We start from the raw sequence: 17,287 nt of genomic DNA on the forward strand, positions 1-17,287 counted from the left end.
TGACCCCAAGGAAATATCTCAGGATTGATGTTGTTTGTGACATGGGTAAAATGTCAATTGTCAAAGGAAGTAAAGAAAAACAGTGGACATGGATAATCCACAAACTAGTAAGTTCCAAAGACACTAAAAGTGGGCAGCAGCTGTATCACAGAAAAGGCAAAAAGAAGAAAATCTTTCCCCGTTTTTATTAAAAGAGTAGCAAGTGCAGAAAAAAGCATCAATTCCTAAAGAGGGAGAAAGACTGAAGGTAAAGCTTCGGCAAGGGAATCTTATGTGGGTGTATCTGACTGCCAGAACACACCAAGGGTTCTATAATAAATTAGATCTACCTACAAAACATAGGGGGGGTCATTAGGATAAAAATACTATTTCTCAGAATACTTGTAGCAGATTTCCTCCCAAAGACTCTACCATCCATGAGAACCCAAGGGCATGCCCATTACCTGTTTTTCCAGCCGGACAGGGATTTGGAGGGTCCGGGTAGCCCTGATCTTCACTAAAGTCCTTAGGAATGTTGTCACCAGTCAACTCTGCCACAATGTTTGGGATGTTGCCAAAAGGACCCAAGTGCTGAAGACCTTCATGGGCTCCACCTGCCAGGGAATCAGAGTAGTTCACTTCAGTGCAATTAAATTCATTTCAACTAATATGTACTCAGGCAAAGCACTGTGATCTATACTGTGGAAAGAGAATAAGAAATCGAATAGTTCCTGCCCTTTAGGGCTTAAAACTTTAGTTGTGGAAACAGACACATGCCCCCACAGGTACCATTTCCACACAAGGCATTAGATACAAGACCTAATAGAAATGTTAATACAGCATCATGGGAGCATGGTGAAGGGAGAGTTTCATTTGGCTGATAGGATGGGGAGGGCTTCCGGGACGAGCTGGAACTTGCGTGGCACTTGGGGGAAGGGTAGAGGAAGAGACAGGGAGGCAACTGCTGCCAGGCATGGGAACAGGCTGAAAGACAACACATTTCCAGAAAAAGAAAGAAAAGGGGCACCTGGATGGCTTAGTCATTAACCGTCTGCCTTCAGCTCAGGTCATGGTCCCAGTGTCCTGGGATCGAGCCCCGCATCAAGCCCCCCATTGAGCCCCACATCGGGCTCCCCGTTCAGCGGGAAGCCTGCTTCTCCCTCTCCCATTCCCCCTACTTGTGCTCTCTCTCTCTCTCTCTGTCAGATAAATAAATAAAATCTTAAAAGAAAGAAAGAAAGAAAGAAAAAAGTCACTGTCCTCCGCCACTTAGAACAACTTAAAATTTGGTATATTTTCTTCAATCCTTTCTCTTCTGCATATCTCTTTATACTTAAGTGTTTATTCATGTTCATTTAATATTAAAGCACAAGCATCTGCCCATGTGGCTGCGTGGTCTCTCCTCACATAATTACAAATGGCTATGTTGTTTTTCTATCCAGTGGCTGTACCACAACTTATTAATCATTCCCCTATTGTGGGGCATTTAGTGTTTCCCAATTTACTCTTAGGAATTTAATTTTTTCCATATTTTGGATTAATATTTCTCAGGATAGATTCCCAGAAGTCAAATTACTGGGTCAAAGGCCATAAATATTTTTATAGGTCTTTATATTATATTGCCACGCTGTTTTCCAACCTGGAAAAGGAGGTACCAATTTATAAAATAAGGTCAACAAAATATGAGAATACCATTTTTATAATATCTCTACCAGCATTGGGTTTTATAAAAATAATTTTTGTTTTCCTTGCTAATTTAAAAGGTGTTTGGAAAAATTACTCTCTTATTTTTAAAGTCCTTGATTACCAGCTCAGTCAAATATACTTCCATGTGTTTATTTACTAGCTTTAATTTTTTTTTTTAAGATTTTATTTATTTATTTGAGAGAGAGGGAAAGCACAGAGGGAGAGTGACAGGGAGAAGCAGACTCCCTGCTGAGCGGGGAGCCTGACGTAGGGCTCAATCCCAGGAGTCGGGGATCATGACCTGAGCCGAAGGTAGATGCTTAACCGACTGAATCACCCAGGTGCCCCGTACCAGCTTTAATTTCTTTATGCAAATTGTCTGTTTATGCTCTTGGAATTTTAATCATTTCTCTTATCAAGTTGCATGAACAGTTTACATAGTAAAGATAACAAGACTTTGGCTGTTACATCTCCTGCAACCACGTTCCCATTTCCTCTGACTCCAAATTCTGGTTATTATAGCAATATTTTGCAACCGTAAGTTTTTAATATTTATGTAGTCAGATATGCTCTTGTTATTTTCCTTTGTGATTTCTTCTTGTCTTTTTAAATTTATAAAATTGGGTGGCACCTGGGTGGCTCAGTCGTTAAGCATCTGCTTTTGGCTCAGGTCATGATCCCAGGGTCCTGGGATCGAGCCCCACATCGGGCTCCCTGCTCTGCGGGAAGCCTGCTTCTCCCTCTCCCACTCCCCCTGCTTGTGTTCCCTCTCGCTGTGTCTCTCTCTCTGTCAAATAAATAAACAAAATCTTTATAAAAATAAAAAATTAAAAAAATAAATTTATAAAATTGTTGCCTTTTCAGGAGTACTACCAATATTTGGATATTTTAGTTTTTCTATTTTTCTTTCTTTCTTTCTTTCTTTCTTTCTTTCTTTCTTTCTTTCTTTCTTTCTTTTTCTTTCTTTCTTTCTTTCTTTCTTTCTTTCTTTCTTTCTTTCTCTCTCTCTCTCTCTTTCTCTTTCTTTCTCTTCTTTCTTTCTTTCTTTTTCTTTCTTTCTTTCTTTCTTCTTCCTTCCTTCCTTCCTTCCTTCCTTCCTTCCTTCCTTCCTTCCTTTCTTTCTTTTTAGTGCATGTAAAATAATTAACCAATTATCCCACCAGCATTAGTGAAGTAATCCTATCTTTCCTGTTCAGGAAGCTTACTCTACCAGCACTATAGCAGACTATTTCTTGGAATGAATTCCTATCTAGTAATTGTATTGGGACATAGCTCTCTTAATGCAAAAGGTATATCTTACACATGAAGGGTCAAATCAAAATCAAAAGGTGCCTTGGTTGGTGTGCATGAATTTAGAGTCAAAATCAGGCTATGATAGCCACACTTCCAGGAGAAGGCTCCATAGCTCAAGGGTTAGAGCACTCGTCTCGTACAATAGCCACACGTCCACCTCCACAGGACATCTTGCCAATAGGTTATATTATTTAAGCCCAGCTGGATGAGGCACCCTTCTCCCCTGGATGAGATGTGTCAAGGTTATTGCTGTGACACCTGCTTTTTTGGCGTTTTTGACTGAACCAGCTCCCCTTTGGAGCAACACATTTTTTTCCTTTGGAAATATTAATATATTCAGTAGGATCATGGTTAGATCTTAGTGTCCTGGGATTCACAGTGTCTTTGAAATGACCTTGTATCATCCTGTCTTAATTTATTACGTCAGATTAAAGTTGATCTTTAAAAGGATAATTGTACCTCCTTCAATTTCAAATTTCTCTAGCCCCCAAAACATAGATATCATCAAGTAGCTGGGTTGTTTCATTTACATTTATATTATATTTCATTGCTTTGTGATGGGAGTGAGTAGCCTGCAAAATTTCTGCATTAAAATAGGTATTATTTGGGGGCACCTGGGTGGCTCAGTCAGTTAAGCGACTGCCATGCCATTAAGCTCAGGTCATGATCCTGGAGTCCCCAGATCAAGTCCCACATCAGGCTCCCTGCTCAGCAGAGAGTCTGCTTCTCCCTCTGACCCTTCCCCCTCTCATGTGCTCTCTCTCTCTTTCTCATTCTCGCTCTCTCAAATAAATAAATAAATAAAATCTTAAAAAAAAAATAAAAAAGGTATTATTTTTGGAAAATGTCCATGTGAACACTTAAAATAAGATGTAATTTTGTATCTATCACAGTCTGATGGTTTAATCCTATCTTAATTTGATGGTTATGTGTTAAAATCTATTACTACTAATAAGTCTCTCAACCTCTTATTCCTCGATGTTTTTGCTTTAGCATTTTGATAATATGAGAGTTGCCATGTTCGAGAGTATAAATTCTTCATTTTAATTGTGCTATTAATTGGCTATTGAGTAAAAACAATTATGATTACAAATATGATTTGTAATTGACAAATCATATTTCTCCCATTAGCCTTGCTGCTCTTCATTCTGTTGTTTTGCTGGGTAAATCTTTGATCATCCTTCTATTTGTAACCTTCTGTGTCTTTCTGATGGATTTTCCAATTCCTCCTGTGGTGCCTGCTTTCAGAGAAGTTCAAGGGATTCCTATTTATTACCCCACATTAACCCAAGACGTGCAAAAGGTTAAACAGATCAGCGCCCTTGGTATTGATACATTTGAAACTTTGTATAATCTTGGCAATGCATTCACCACTGCGTTTGCTATAGGGTATGCTCTCTGGTGTGTCAATACATGTCTCAACTTTTGAAAGCACCCTAGCCTTAAGTGCCAGGAATTATCCAACTTGGCTTAGGGGAGAATGCATGTCTTCTTAATGCTCCATTAGTAATTAATGAAGGAAGCAAACACAGTTTCCTTTACGGAAGGCCTGCCAAGGCTCTGTTTACCTCTGTGCACCAGGGCCATTAAAATGAATGCAGCACTTGTTAGGGAGTAGCAGATGTTTCTTACCAGGCAGATACATTATAACACAGGCTCTTTTAAAAACTACATTTAATGACCTCAAATCAAGAGACACTGAGGTAAGAACTGTGGGAGATACATGGAAGTAACAAATGCTATCCTTCTCTCTCGAGGAGCTCGAATTTTGTAGACAAGAAACCACATTTAGGTAATAATTAGAAAATGATATAGTTGAGTATGCAACCAAATGCTAGTTATCGGGTTCATTATGTTTAGATTATGTTAATTTCTTATACCTGAAACCAAGTCAATCAAAATGTTATGATGCAATGGATGCTAAAGAGCATCTATTTGTCACAGTCTCAACCAAACAAAGAGTTTAAAATCATTAATTAGTCAGTTTAAAAAATATGTATTGAGCACATACTACATACTACATACCAAGACCTGGACTAAGTGCTAGAACCAGGTAAACAGGGGCCCTGCTTTCACAGTTTACAGTCTGCAAAAGATGCACAGATAAGAACACACTTGCAATGCAGAGTTGGAATGCACTTCTAATGTAACTGGGATACAGCACGATGTCACAGGCATGAGGGGAGAAACATCTAACCCAAATGTGGGACATGGAGGACTTCTTGCAGGAAGCAACATACCAGTGATTACGTTAGGTGCTGCAGAAGACAAATGTAAAAGACATGGTTCCTACTCTCTAACTCGTTCTTTATTCTAGATGGTTCTTTGTTCTAAGGTTAAGTTCTAAGGTTAACACAATAAGCCAGTGGTATATGATAAGATACATCCCCTGACATAATTCATTCTGGTATAGATTGTAAATGATGTAGAAATTCAGGGAACAGAGAACCTGCCAAGAAAATACCCGTGAAAGAGATGACCCTTGAGTTGGAATCATCATCAAAGACAGGATCCATCTTTACAGGTAGCAAAGGAAGAACCACAAGTGAGAGCGCAGAGGCAGGTATAAAGCAGGGAAGTTTTGAGCATCCGTAATGAGCACTGTTGGGGAAGGGGGGGAGCTGGATGGAAGGGGAGAAGGCCAATGCCAGGCAGAAAAGTATGAATTAACATAGGAATAAATGGCAACCAAACTTTCTGGGCAGGAGAGCAATGTAATAATTGGATGTTTTTTACACAGAATGTTAACTTAGCAACAATTGAAAGCTCTTATTCCCAACAAAAGATGCATATCAGAATCACTTATGGCTTTTTTTTTTAAGATTTATTTATTTATTATAAGACAGAGAGAGACACAGTGAGAGAGGGAACAGAAGCAGGGGGAGTGGGAGAGGGCGAAGCAGGCTTCCCGCTGAGCAGGCAGGCCGATGCGGGGCTCGATCCCAGGACCCTGGGATCATGACCTGAGCCAAAGGCAGACGCTTAATGACTGAGCCACGTAGGCACACCTCACTTGTGGCATTTTAAAAGAATTCCAATGCCCTCTACTCCAGAGCCACTGTATCCAAGTGCCCTTCGAAAGACCGCGTATGAAGGTAGATTGGAAGAAAGTTTAAGAAGTCCTGCTATGAGGCTAATGTTGAAACTCAGGGGTGGAGAAAGGAGGATTGGGGTTAGGGTAGCCACAACATGAGTAGAAAGGAGATTCCAAACAGTGCACAAAGGGAAGATGAGTCAAAGCCCATGAGGTTTCCAAAGTGTAGAGGCCCCCTGATTAGGGAAAATAATACCATTGGTAAAGACAGAATCTTTCACTACAGCTGTAAAATTATTTCAGGCAATTAATTAATTCTATCCTGTGATGATGCTTTATTATCTGTTTCCATCACAGCCCTAGCACTCCACAAATGTCTCTAGAATAAAGAGAAAATATTTAATTCTTGCCAAATAGGTTTCGAGCTCAGTTTTGTTTGTATAAACTTTGCTTTCTTTAATGTAGTTGGTACCGTGCAGCTGTTTATTCTCAAGCTCCAGGCCACTGGTAGGTTTTCTTCGCATTATGACAGCAGTAAAGTGTCAGTTAGTTGTGTTCAGAGGCAATGGAAGCAGGGAGTGGGGAAGAAGGGGAAGAAGACCCAGATTGGTCTGATCCAGGCCAGAGCTCTTAAATCTCCTTGGCCTGCACTGAAACCCTCCGTAAAAAACCTGTTGAGGCACTTTCCCATGTCTTAGGGGATTTCTCTAACAGCGTTCAGCTCTTTTCTGCATTCCCATCCCCTGCCTTGGGCTTGGATTCTCCCTCCTCTGCAAGACCCTTTTAGATTGGCAATGCTGTTGTTTCAGTTGGCTAATCTGGGCAACCTCAATTCCCGCTTTGCCACCCGTAGGCTTGTGCAGTCTCAACATGGCAGCTCCCAGCAAGACTCCTAAGGACCACCAGCTGGGCCCTGCACCTCCAATGCTCATTTATCCAGGAAAGGGCACTAGCTTTTCTGGTTAATTTAAAACTCCCTTTAGTTTCAAATCCATTTTCTTGCCTGAGAATTTTGAAGATCGGTTGCCAGTATCTAGTAAATGAAAATATGAAAGTTTAATACCTACTGACCCAAAAAATTTTACTTGGCTTCCAACAGTCATGGTTTTTTTGTTTTTTGTTTTTTTTTTTTTTGTGGTATCAGCTGAGTTGTTTAGTTGTTTAGTTATATAGTAGAGTAAACCTCTGGTATCACGCCTTATCTTGATGTCATTTGACTCTCCTAAACGTAGTGCATTAAAAAAACAAAAACGAATGAAGTTTCCAGTTAGAGTGACATTTCATGTACCTCTTTTCCTGGAGAATGTGGTTTTCCATATAGTACGCACATCACTGAAGCAACCACTTGAACATCAAGATTCATTTATTTAACCATTTTAAAGGAAAAGTTTCACTATGAATTTTAGGTAAAGACTTTGATCAGCAGCTTGGGAATATGACTTTCCCTCCTCTTGATAATTTGGGACTGTTATTGGCCGTATCAATGACCACATAGTGTTGCAGCAGCGTGTTCTCAGTGCAGGGACGGGCGCACAGCGGTATCACCCGGTGACACGGTCCCGGCTACTATGGCTTTTACAGTTCTTCGTCTCCTCCCTCCTTGTCAGCTGTTAATCTTAGTCACTCCAGGTCCTTTTCATAATGAAGGACTTACATAAATAAAGAGTGGGCCTAGGCCTTGCAAATCCCCTCTTCTAAATGTGCTTTACTACACCCATAAATCACATGAGGATCCTGTCAAAATGCAGGTTCTGATTAACAAGTGAGGGGCGGGGCCTGAGACTCTGCCTTTCTGACAAGTTCTCAGGTAATGGTGATGCTGTCAATCCATATACCACACTTTCAGTAGCAAGGGGCTAAGAAACGAGAGAGCCGGACTTATTCAAATTATATATGAAATAAGATTAAATTATCTCTGAGAGAGACCTTGGGGTAATGATCTTGGTTCGTGGGCCTGCAACATCCCAGGGTGGCTGCTGAGAGGCTTTCTAAAATTCACTTGAGGTTTCAGAGAAAGGAGCTGTGGCTACCGTTGACATCCTTTTATTTAAGGATTTAGATTTATTCTAATTATAGAGGCATGTGCTCACATTTCACAAGGAAAGGATCCCGCTGCACCCTTTTTCATTCAAACAAATTCTGTGTGAGAATTAGAAATACCTCCATCTTGAAGGTTAAGTTCTCACATACAGGCGACGTCCTTCACAGAGCCTGATGACCTCACACCATCTAATGCAGAGTCCCTCCTGGCCGGGACTGGTGGGGACAGATTTGGTAAAAGTCAAGGTTGGCCAGAAATGAAGAAGATAAATGGGGCCCGGCACCCCTATCGCCCTTTTGTACTCTTACTATTTCAGTTCGTTTCCAAGTACTTTTATACCCTCATTAAAAATGTTCCGTGAGTTCAGTAAGGCAAGCGTGACTACTCATAAGTGAGAAAGGGAGTCCTAGGAGATTGTTACTTGCCTGAAATCACTCAGCCAGTTAGTGTTATTTGGAGACCGGGACCCCAGCACTGTTTCCATTCCACAGTGGCACCAGGGGAGCCCCCAAAAGGCTCTATGCAGCCCATCCACTCCCTTTACAGGGCAGGGGTGGGGGGGAGTCGTCCTCCAAAGATCAGCTCTAGCTCCAGAGCAGTCGTTGGTAGAATGACCTGTCAGAATAACAGGGGCCTCTCATATTTTCCAGCTCCCTCTGAGGCCCCCAAAGTGTCTGCGACCAGGAGGGACAGCTTCCCCCCCACAGCCGGGCCCCAGCAGAATGACTCTGGGATGGGGAGCCGGCGGTGGTCCCCGCCACCGTGGTTACGCAGTGTCTGCGTGCCAGCCTCACGCCAGAGGTTCCAAGCCTCCAGACACAGCCCCGGCCCTGCGGACGCTGCCTCACAATTCAGTAACAACCCTGACAAGCTCGCAGCCAGCAGTCTCCCCCGGGCCCCCGCCCGGCCGCAGCACCACGCCGGGGCTGCCCATGGGCCCACACGACCGGGCACCGGCGCTGGGCAATAAAGGAGAATTGTGGCAGGGCTGCCTGGTGCCAAGGAGCCAGTCAGCCACCTCGTAAAAAGGCAGCTCCGTGGGCAGAGTCTGGCAGGGAGTGGGCACACTCTCCTGAATACCAGCCATTCAGCTGAAGGGACAGGAGCCAGCAGTTTTCACTTAGGTCACCACAAACAGCCGGCGCTAAAAATACCCTGCAGTCTGGGCCTTCGTTCCTCCTGCGCGTCCCCATGCATCATTTACAGAGGCACCACCGGCTTCTCTGCTGTTCATGGCCTGGGACACTGAGGCATCGGAGAGGTGATTCAGATGAACGCTGCCCTGCTTTGGTTTGCCCCCTCACACTCCTGAGCCAGAGCGGAGCTGGAGGAGGGCAAGGAAACTGGAACAGAGGAGGCGGCAGTCTGTGGCCTCAGAGGCTGCCGAGCAGGCACCGATGGAGATGAGCAGGACACAGACAGCGTGCAGCACCGGCCTGACCCCGAGCGGATGAAGAGGAGCCCACATCCCAGGAAGTCCTGAGGGCCAACCTGAGGAAGCTCTGGCTGGCCCCACAAGTTTTGTCTCTCCCCGCCCCCCACCTTGAGGTAAACACACACACTGTTATACAAAGTACTACCACTTCTCACAGGTGGGAGGACGGATCTGTCACCTGCTGTCCAGGCCACACCTCAGCTTTCTCCTTGGTGCAGCACTCAGGTAGTTGGGCTACACGTTACTGTTCACACTGGAGCACAGAAGACAGAAGCATGGAGAAAAGGCCAGAGAAAGACACACGATTTAGCCCTTATGGGGGGGTGGGGAGGGGGGGGGAGGAAACACCTGAAAAAAGTGGCCAGCTTAAGGGTGGGATTTTAAAATGTTAGATGTCTAATATTCATGTTTCTGCTTCCCTCAGGCCAAATAATTTAAGTGAGCTAAAAAGAAGAAAAAAATAGTCATTTCTATACATGTCCATCCTCAAAATTAACTATATATGAAGGCATTTTTGCCTTGATTCCTGGTAAGAAGTGAGAGTCCCAAAATTCAAACATATTATTGGAAAAGCAACTGATTTTCATTTACTGAGGACCCACAGAAAAGAGAGCACCTTTTATGCAAAAAACCTTTTATAGCTTCCTGTTGTTAAGACGCTGGGTTCGAGTCCACATTCTGCCACACTTCTGAGAACATCCCAATCTCTCTGGATCTCAATTTCCTTCTTCTGAATTTGGGGATAGTATGCTTGTGGGGGGATCAAATAAGGGATTATATTCAAAATGCTTAGCTCACTGCCTGGTAGGTATGTAGTAAGCACTCAATAAATGTTTGCTCCTTTTATTATCTCATCAGTATTTCCTAACAGCACAATTAACAGAGCCCAGACTAGCAATCCTATGTATTCCTCATTCTGATGATCCCAGCCCTGTATTGGGGGCAGCAAGCAAAAGGGGCTCAGAACAGCCAGGCTTTTTCTTCACAGCAGTGCCTCCTTCACCCACTTAAAACTAAGTAAGTTAATACCTGGACTCAACCTACTCGGTTTTCTCAGGGCAGGCATCCTGCATTCTTGCCCAGGTGACAGAACTCCTTCCCTGAAGGATTTGTCATCAGAGTTAAAGGGGGCAAAACACGTCCACATAAACGTGTCCTAGAAGGAGATGATGAATGCAGAATCATTTACAGTTAGAGATGGGTGTTGGGGCCTCAACTCTCCTCCTTGGTAACGGAGCTCAGCTGAAGCTGTTTAGAATGGTGAGGACTTCTGTTGCAACATCCACATTCTCTAAACCCATGACAAGTGACCCCAAAGCACACAGCATTCGGTAATTGAGAAAAACAAAGAAATGATTCTATCTCTGCTGAATTGGCTTATTCATTGATTTGCCCCAGGGCAGGGGGCTGGTCCAGGCAGTTCGCAGGAGCCATCGAATGCTCAGAGTGCCAGCCTGGTCTCTCACAGGGACTTCCCCACACAGCCTGCGTCCTCAGCAAACGCCACGCCCGTCGCTTGGCACCACCCTAAAGGTGCAGGAGAGATCTGAGCTGAGCTGAATCTCCTGGCAGATAGGCAAAATAAAATTGTTCAGATAGTCTGTCTTGAAAGGCATTTGTTTTCATTCCTTTTCTTTCCTCTTCTGCTTCACACCCCCCCCGCCCCCGCCCCATACTAGGATCTAAAAAACTCAGGCTCCTTTGGGACCAAAGGCAACATTATCATCATCTACTCGAAGGCACGCAAACAGTGCAGGCAGAAACTCGGAGGCGAACCACTGCATCTGTGGTTTTCACATCTACATATGGTCCCAATTTAGGATCACAAGCAGAGTTGTTTATTTTAGAAAAGCTTTTTAGTTCACTTTTAAGGTATTTTGCTTAGGCATTGCTTGCTTTTCAAAAGAAGAAAATGTGTATTTTTTTCCAAAGTGGTGTTTGTTTTGGCTGTTTGCTTATTTGCAAAAGTTCAAATTTTATTCTGCAAATTTAACTAATTCTCCTACAGCCACCACAAGCCCCACCCCTCCCCAACGCATCTGCACAAAACCCAAAATTAGAATAAAATACATTAATTTGAAAATGAGGCACTTGGAGGATAGCTGTGAATTTTGTAGGTTTTCAAAAAAGCCACTTTAACAGGTAATTTGCAGCAGCACTTTTAATCCCTTCATATAAATTTATTTGCTGCCTGAAGTGAAGTCTCTATCTGGCAATTTGTATGGAGGCCAAGTACGTTTCTGTACTGAGGTTAAGGCCCATTGGGGGTCCTTTAAAACCTTTATTCTATGATTCTTGCTGAAATTATATGACTTAACTGGGAGTCAGAGTAGAGTTTAAGTTGAGGTATCACTTATTGTTGAAAAAAATAATGTGACATTTAAACAAAATTGTTGTAGGGGTTTCGATTGAGTGAGGGCATGGGGAAAACCATAAAAAAAAAAGGAATGAGATCTTGCCATTTGCAACGACATGGATGGAACTGGAGGGTGTTCTGCTGAGTGAAATAAGTCAATCAGAGAAAGACGTGTATCACATGACCTCACTGATATGAGGAATTCTTAATCTCAGGAAACAAACTGAGGGTTGCTGGAGTGGTGGGGGTGGGAGGGATGGGGTGGCTGGGTGATAGACATTGGGGAGGGTATGTGCTATGGTGAGCGCTGTGAATTGTGCAAGACTGTTGAATCACAGATCTGTACTTCTGAAACAAATAATACAACATATGTTAAGAAAAAGAAGAAGAAGAAGATAGCAGGAGGGGAAGAATGAAGGGGAGTAAACCGGAGGGGGAGACGAACCATGAGAGACTATGGACTCTGAAAAACAAACTGAGGGTTCTAGAGGGGAGGGGGGTGGGGGGATGGGTTAGCCTGGTGATGGGTATTAAAGAGGGCACGTTCTGCGTGGAGCACTGGGTGTTATGCACAAACAATGAATCATGGAACCCTACATCAAAAACTAATGATGTAATGTATGGTGATTAACATAACAATAAAAAAAGGATATACACTTGGGTGGGCCCTTCAGCACCTGGTCCTGTCTAGAGTCCTACTGTCTCTAGTTATTGAAATCTCCCGACTTCATCTTCCTTTCCGAAACTCCACTTACTGATGATGTCCTTTGCCCAGAGCAAGAGCCCCACATCTCTGTTCTTGAAGATGTGCTGAATCCCATGTGCCATTCCTTTGGGTAAGGTTCTCCACTAACAGGGTAATGAGTACTATGTGGTCCTCTGTTCCTGTGTAATATATTTGCATCTTAGACAATTTCTGGGGCAATCACTGTAACTTAAAGCAGTAACTTCCTCACAGGAGTCCCAGGCCCCCTAGTGTAGCAGCTCAAGAGACAAGCGGGACAGTACGTGTTCTTGGGTGAGGAGAGAGGGCAGTATTGGGTTGGTCCCCGGAGGCAGGCAGAAATCAACGCAAGTAGAACATCAGTGGCCAGATCAGAGCCAAGTAAATGGCCAGGACGTTTATAATTAGTGATGGGGTGTGCAAGGAGCTAGCTTCCAACACACAGGGAAAGGTTGAAGGAGGTCTGCAGAAGCCTGGGAGGGCCAATAGGTGACATCAACACCAAGCCGCGTGGCAGCGGGAGTGATCCTCGGCCCGACTCACAGCTCTTTTATGGTTTCATCTGAGGCTGGACTTTCTCAGCCAGCTCGGGCTTTACAGGGAAGCACGACACTGGGGACCCAGGGCTGAGAAGAAGGTGTGAGTAAGGCATGGCAGACACTGAGACAGGCCCATGCTGGATGGGATGGCCAGCCCAGCGCCCCCTTCTGTCAGCTGCTTGCTGTCAAGAGTCTCCTCTCCGAGGTTCTGGGCTGGCCCGGGCTGGGCACGTGGCTCAGGGACGTGTTTATTTCATATGGCAGTTCCTTCTACTCCTCTGTAAATTAAGATGAGGGGACTTGAGTTGAGTCAGGGAAGGCCTTCTGGACCACGACGAAGAAGGTCTTACTTGGCCTAACAAATTGGTGCCTGCATTAATTATTGATCCCCAACCTCCCTTTCTCCATCCAAAGCTGCTGTAAATAAGTAAGTAAGTGTCTTTTATAAATAGCTAGTGTAAACGTTTGTTTTGGACAGTGATCTCCTTATAGGACATTCTTTTCTGTTTCCGATTTTCTAGTAGTTATTACCTTCTTCTTTCTTCTTCTTCTTCTTCTTCTTCTTCTTCTTCTTCTTCTTCTTCTTTTTTTTAATTCCAGCCCCGGAAAGGGAGAGCAGGTGGTGTGTGTGTCGGGGGTGGGGGGCGGGGGTGGGGAGTTCCCTCCGATGACAACTTCTACAAACCTCTGGTATAGTTTTTCTGGCCTGTAGTTTTCCCACTGCACACAAATATTCCCAACTTCTTCCTTTTGTATCCATGTAATCTCTGCCAGGTATTAGTCATTATGAATAAAAAAACATCAAAAATAATGAAAACCGCTAAGCTCCTCACTGAGCGTCCGCTCAGTGCCAGGCACCATACCTGGGCTGAGGGCCCAAAGCCATGTTGAAGGAGACACAAAGGTGGTCGGCCACAAGGCTGTGTGGAAAGTGGCAGGCAACTCCCCTCGACGGAATCTAGAAGAGGGGCATCCAGGAGCACACACTCAGATAGGCAGAGCACTCCATGTGGTAGACTCTGAAATGGTAACTCGCATGCTTCTTTTAAACCCTAAAAATGGCCATCTTTTTTACCCACAAATGGTCATGGGGGTAAAGAAAGCATAATTCAAATTCACAAATAAAAAAGGCTTAATGTTTTAACACATTTTTAAAAAATAGCTTTAAAAAATAATTAAAAATTTTTTAAATGGCTTCAAGCTCTCCACCTACACTCTCAACTAAAATTTTAACTAGAACTACTGGCGAGAAACACTGTTGGCTTGGGTAAATTTCATAGTCCCTTGTTACTTGGAATAGTACATAAGGGGCGCTGTCAGGTGAAAATATAATGTGAGCCACACAGGTGAGCTTAAATGGTCTAGTGCCCTCATATCAAAAAGTAAAAAGAGGGGTGCCTGGGTGGCTCAGGTGGTTAGGCATCTGCCTTCGGCTCAGGTCATGATCCCAGGGTCCTGGGATCGAGTCCCACATCGGGCTCCCTGCTCCTTGGGAGCCTGCTTCTCCATCTGCTTCTCTCTCTCTCTCTCTCCATCTCTCATGAATAAATAAATAAAATCTTTAAAAAAAAAAAGTAAAAAGAAACGGGTGAAATTAAATTTAATAACTTACTTTATCTCAATACATGCAAATTATTATCATTTCAACATGTAATTTAAAAAAAATGAGTGATGAGATATTGTGCATTTTTGTTGAACTATTTCCAAAGTCTGGTGTGTAGTTTATACTTAGGGCACATGACCATTCAAACCAGTCCCATTTCAAGGGCTTAGTAGCCCCACATGGCTGGTGTCCCAGGACAGCTCAGGTACACAGAGGAGGCTTGGTGGGCAGAAGTACAGGCTCTGCGATCCATCTGCCTGAGTTTGAATCTTGGCTCCCTCCCCCTAGCTGCATGACCTCGTCTGTAACATGAGGACATAAGGAATGCCAATCTTAAGGGGGTGGCATGAGGATAAAATAAAATAAAATAGTCCTTGTAAGGCTCCTTGCATGGAGTCTGGCAAATACCAAGAGGTTGTCCTTTTACAATGCACGATTAAAAACTTATGTGATCCTGGGCAAAGTGTCTTACCTATTTGAATATTTGTTTTCCTTCTCTGTAAAACACGGGTGATAATAATACTTCATTGAGAAGATTAACTGGTACAAACATAGCACTTAATAAATGTTCACTTCTTTCCCCTTGGATTCAGATGTCAATAAACAGAAAAATAGCCAAAGGGCCAGTGGAGCGGGAACAGAGGTAAATGGGCCCAGATAACTGGCAAAGTACAGAGTCATGAGGTAACCATGTTGCAGCAAGCATCCAGATGGCTCCAACCTACCTCGGGCAGTTTGAGTGTACCCACTAGATGTGTTTCTTTGGTAGTCCCTTTACTAGAAGCTACAGAACAGGAAGCAGGTTCACCAACCCACAGGCCAATGGAGGCTGTATCTGCCTCTTATGTGACCTATCCCTGTGTACACCTAATGCCGTAGATAGCCATTCTGTAGTTTAAAATCTTAAGCCATGACTCGACTCCCTTGATGTTAAGAAAAAGAAGGAGAAGGAGAAGAAGAAATAAACTATTTGTTTATTACAGAATTCAGAATCTCTAATGGTAATGGCCTTGACTGCTTTTCCACTCAGAAGTTTGCTTTTGCATATTTAGCAGCTTAAACAAGATTTTGAGAAGGAACACTTAAAAATTTTAATTAAAACCATACCCTAATTATCCTTCTGCTCTTTTGCATATTTGTTTATTTCTTTTTCCTTAGGATTGATTTGTTAAGAGTTTTGGAATTACTGGGGAAGAGCTTTTGAGGATGTTTGAAATCCGTGATTCAAAGCAGGGAGGGACCTGAGGGTGACGGGATTGGTTGTGACATCAGCAGTGATGGGCCACTCCTCGACGAGGCTGGGAACCCTCCACACTGTCCTTCAAGAAGATGTCGTAAACCCTCCTAAGGCTTTAATGCCCCTTCGTGCTTTAACGTCCCAGAAGGTTTGTTTCCAAATGACGGTAAGATGGCCATGAAAAACAAAAGTGAGTTCTGGGTGATCCTGAGGGCCTCATCCATTGCTCCCACCAACGGAAAGGGAAATATTGGCAAGACACAAACAATCCTTGGCTTTCCCGAAAGGGACTTACGACCTCGCAGCTTTGGCACTTCATTCATCCACAGGAATTCAATAAACACGAAACGTTAACTGTGAAACATGAAATAAAGCAAACATAACAAAAACACCTTCTACTAAACTCGTTCCACTCCTGACGCTGGATTTATTTCTATCGTCATGTTGTATCTCTCAGAAAGTAGCAGAAACCAGGATTGTTTTTTAAAATATAGGAGCTAATGCTAATGTGATCAGTTAAATAAACAGAATTGTGTACAGATGTCTTACCAAAATGGAAATAAAATAAATATCTCAAGAATATGCACAGAGGTTATTCGGGATAGTCATGCTGTTCTAGTTGTTTCAATGGCATTAGGTACATTTTGGGTAAAAGTAGCCCTGATGAATTCATTTCAAGGTGGTGATTTGATATTTAAGGGACTTGGGTGGGGGCAGTGCCCAGCCATAGCAATGTCATTTAAACCTGGACAAGGTTTCCACCCAGAAACCCCCAAGGGTTGTACTCATGTTGAGGCCCATTCCCCATCCGATAAAGGGAGAAGAATGTCCGAGGAAGAAGACTCTCTGAGACCAAAACCAGGGACAAAAACAGAGGCTGGGATCCGTGAGGTGCCCCTGGGCCAGACCACAGTGCTACAGCTGGTGAGGAGGATTGGTACCAGTGGTCACTGTGTGTTCAAGCCTCTCTCTGTCCCCTGAAGCATGCTTTATGTAAAATGGACTCTCAACACGTATTTGTTGACAGGATGGCCTCCATTCCATACAACTGGAGGCAACTAACTGGTTCTCAGCAGGATACACATTATTTATATACATAAAAGAACCTGGCAGAACACATATGACCAGGGATCTTGCTAGGACTGCTCCTAGAGGTGGATTTACAGTGCGGTGAATGAGGTGTAAGATTCAGGGCCCCTAATCCTCCTACACTGTTGGTGGGAATGCAAGCTGGTGCAGCCACTCTGGAAAACAGTATGGAGGTTCCTCAAAATGTTGAAAATAGAGCTACTGTATGACCCAGCAATTGCACTACTGGGTATTTACCCCAAAGATACAAATGTAGTGATCCGAAGGGGTA

The 17,287-nt window shown here is 43.5% G+C and overlaps 1 protein-coding gene across 4 annotated transcripts in view; it reads right to left on the minus strand.

Annotated features, from left to right (window-relative positions):
- Positions 1–17,287, minus strand: part of SCG5 (secretogranin V) — a 55,925-nt gene that overhangs the window by 15,344 nt on the left and 23,294 nt on the right. For all 4 annotated transcript variants that reach the window (XM_027572676.2, XM_027572674.2, XM_027572675.2 and 1 more), the window contains exon 3: positions 444–593. In XM_027572676.2, the coding sequence (XP_027428477.1) occupies positions 444–593 (150 nt within the window). The remainder of the gene's footprint in view (positions 1–443; positions 594–17,287) is intronic.

Source organism: Zalophus californianus, chromosome 6, assembly GCF_009762305.2.
Source record: "Zalophus californianus isolate mZalCal1 chromosome 6, mZalCal1.pri.v2, whole genome shotgun sequence".
In the NCBI taxonomy this organism is placed as follows: domain Eukaryota; kingdom Metazoa; phylum Chordata; class Mammalia; order Carnivora; family Otariidae; genus Zalophus; species Zalophus californianus.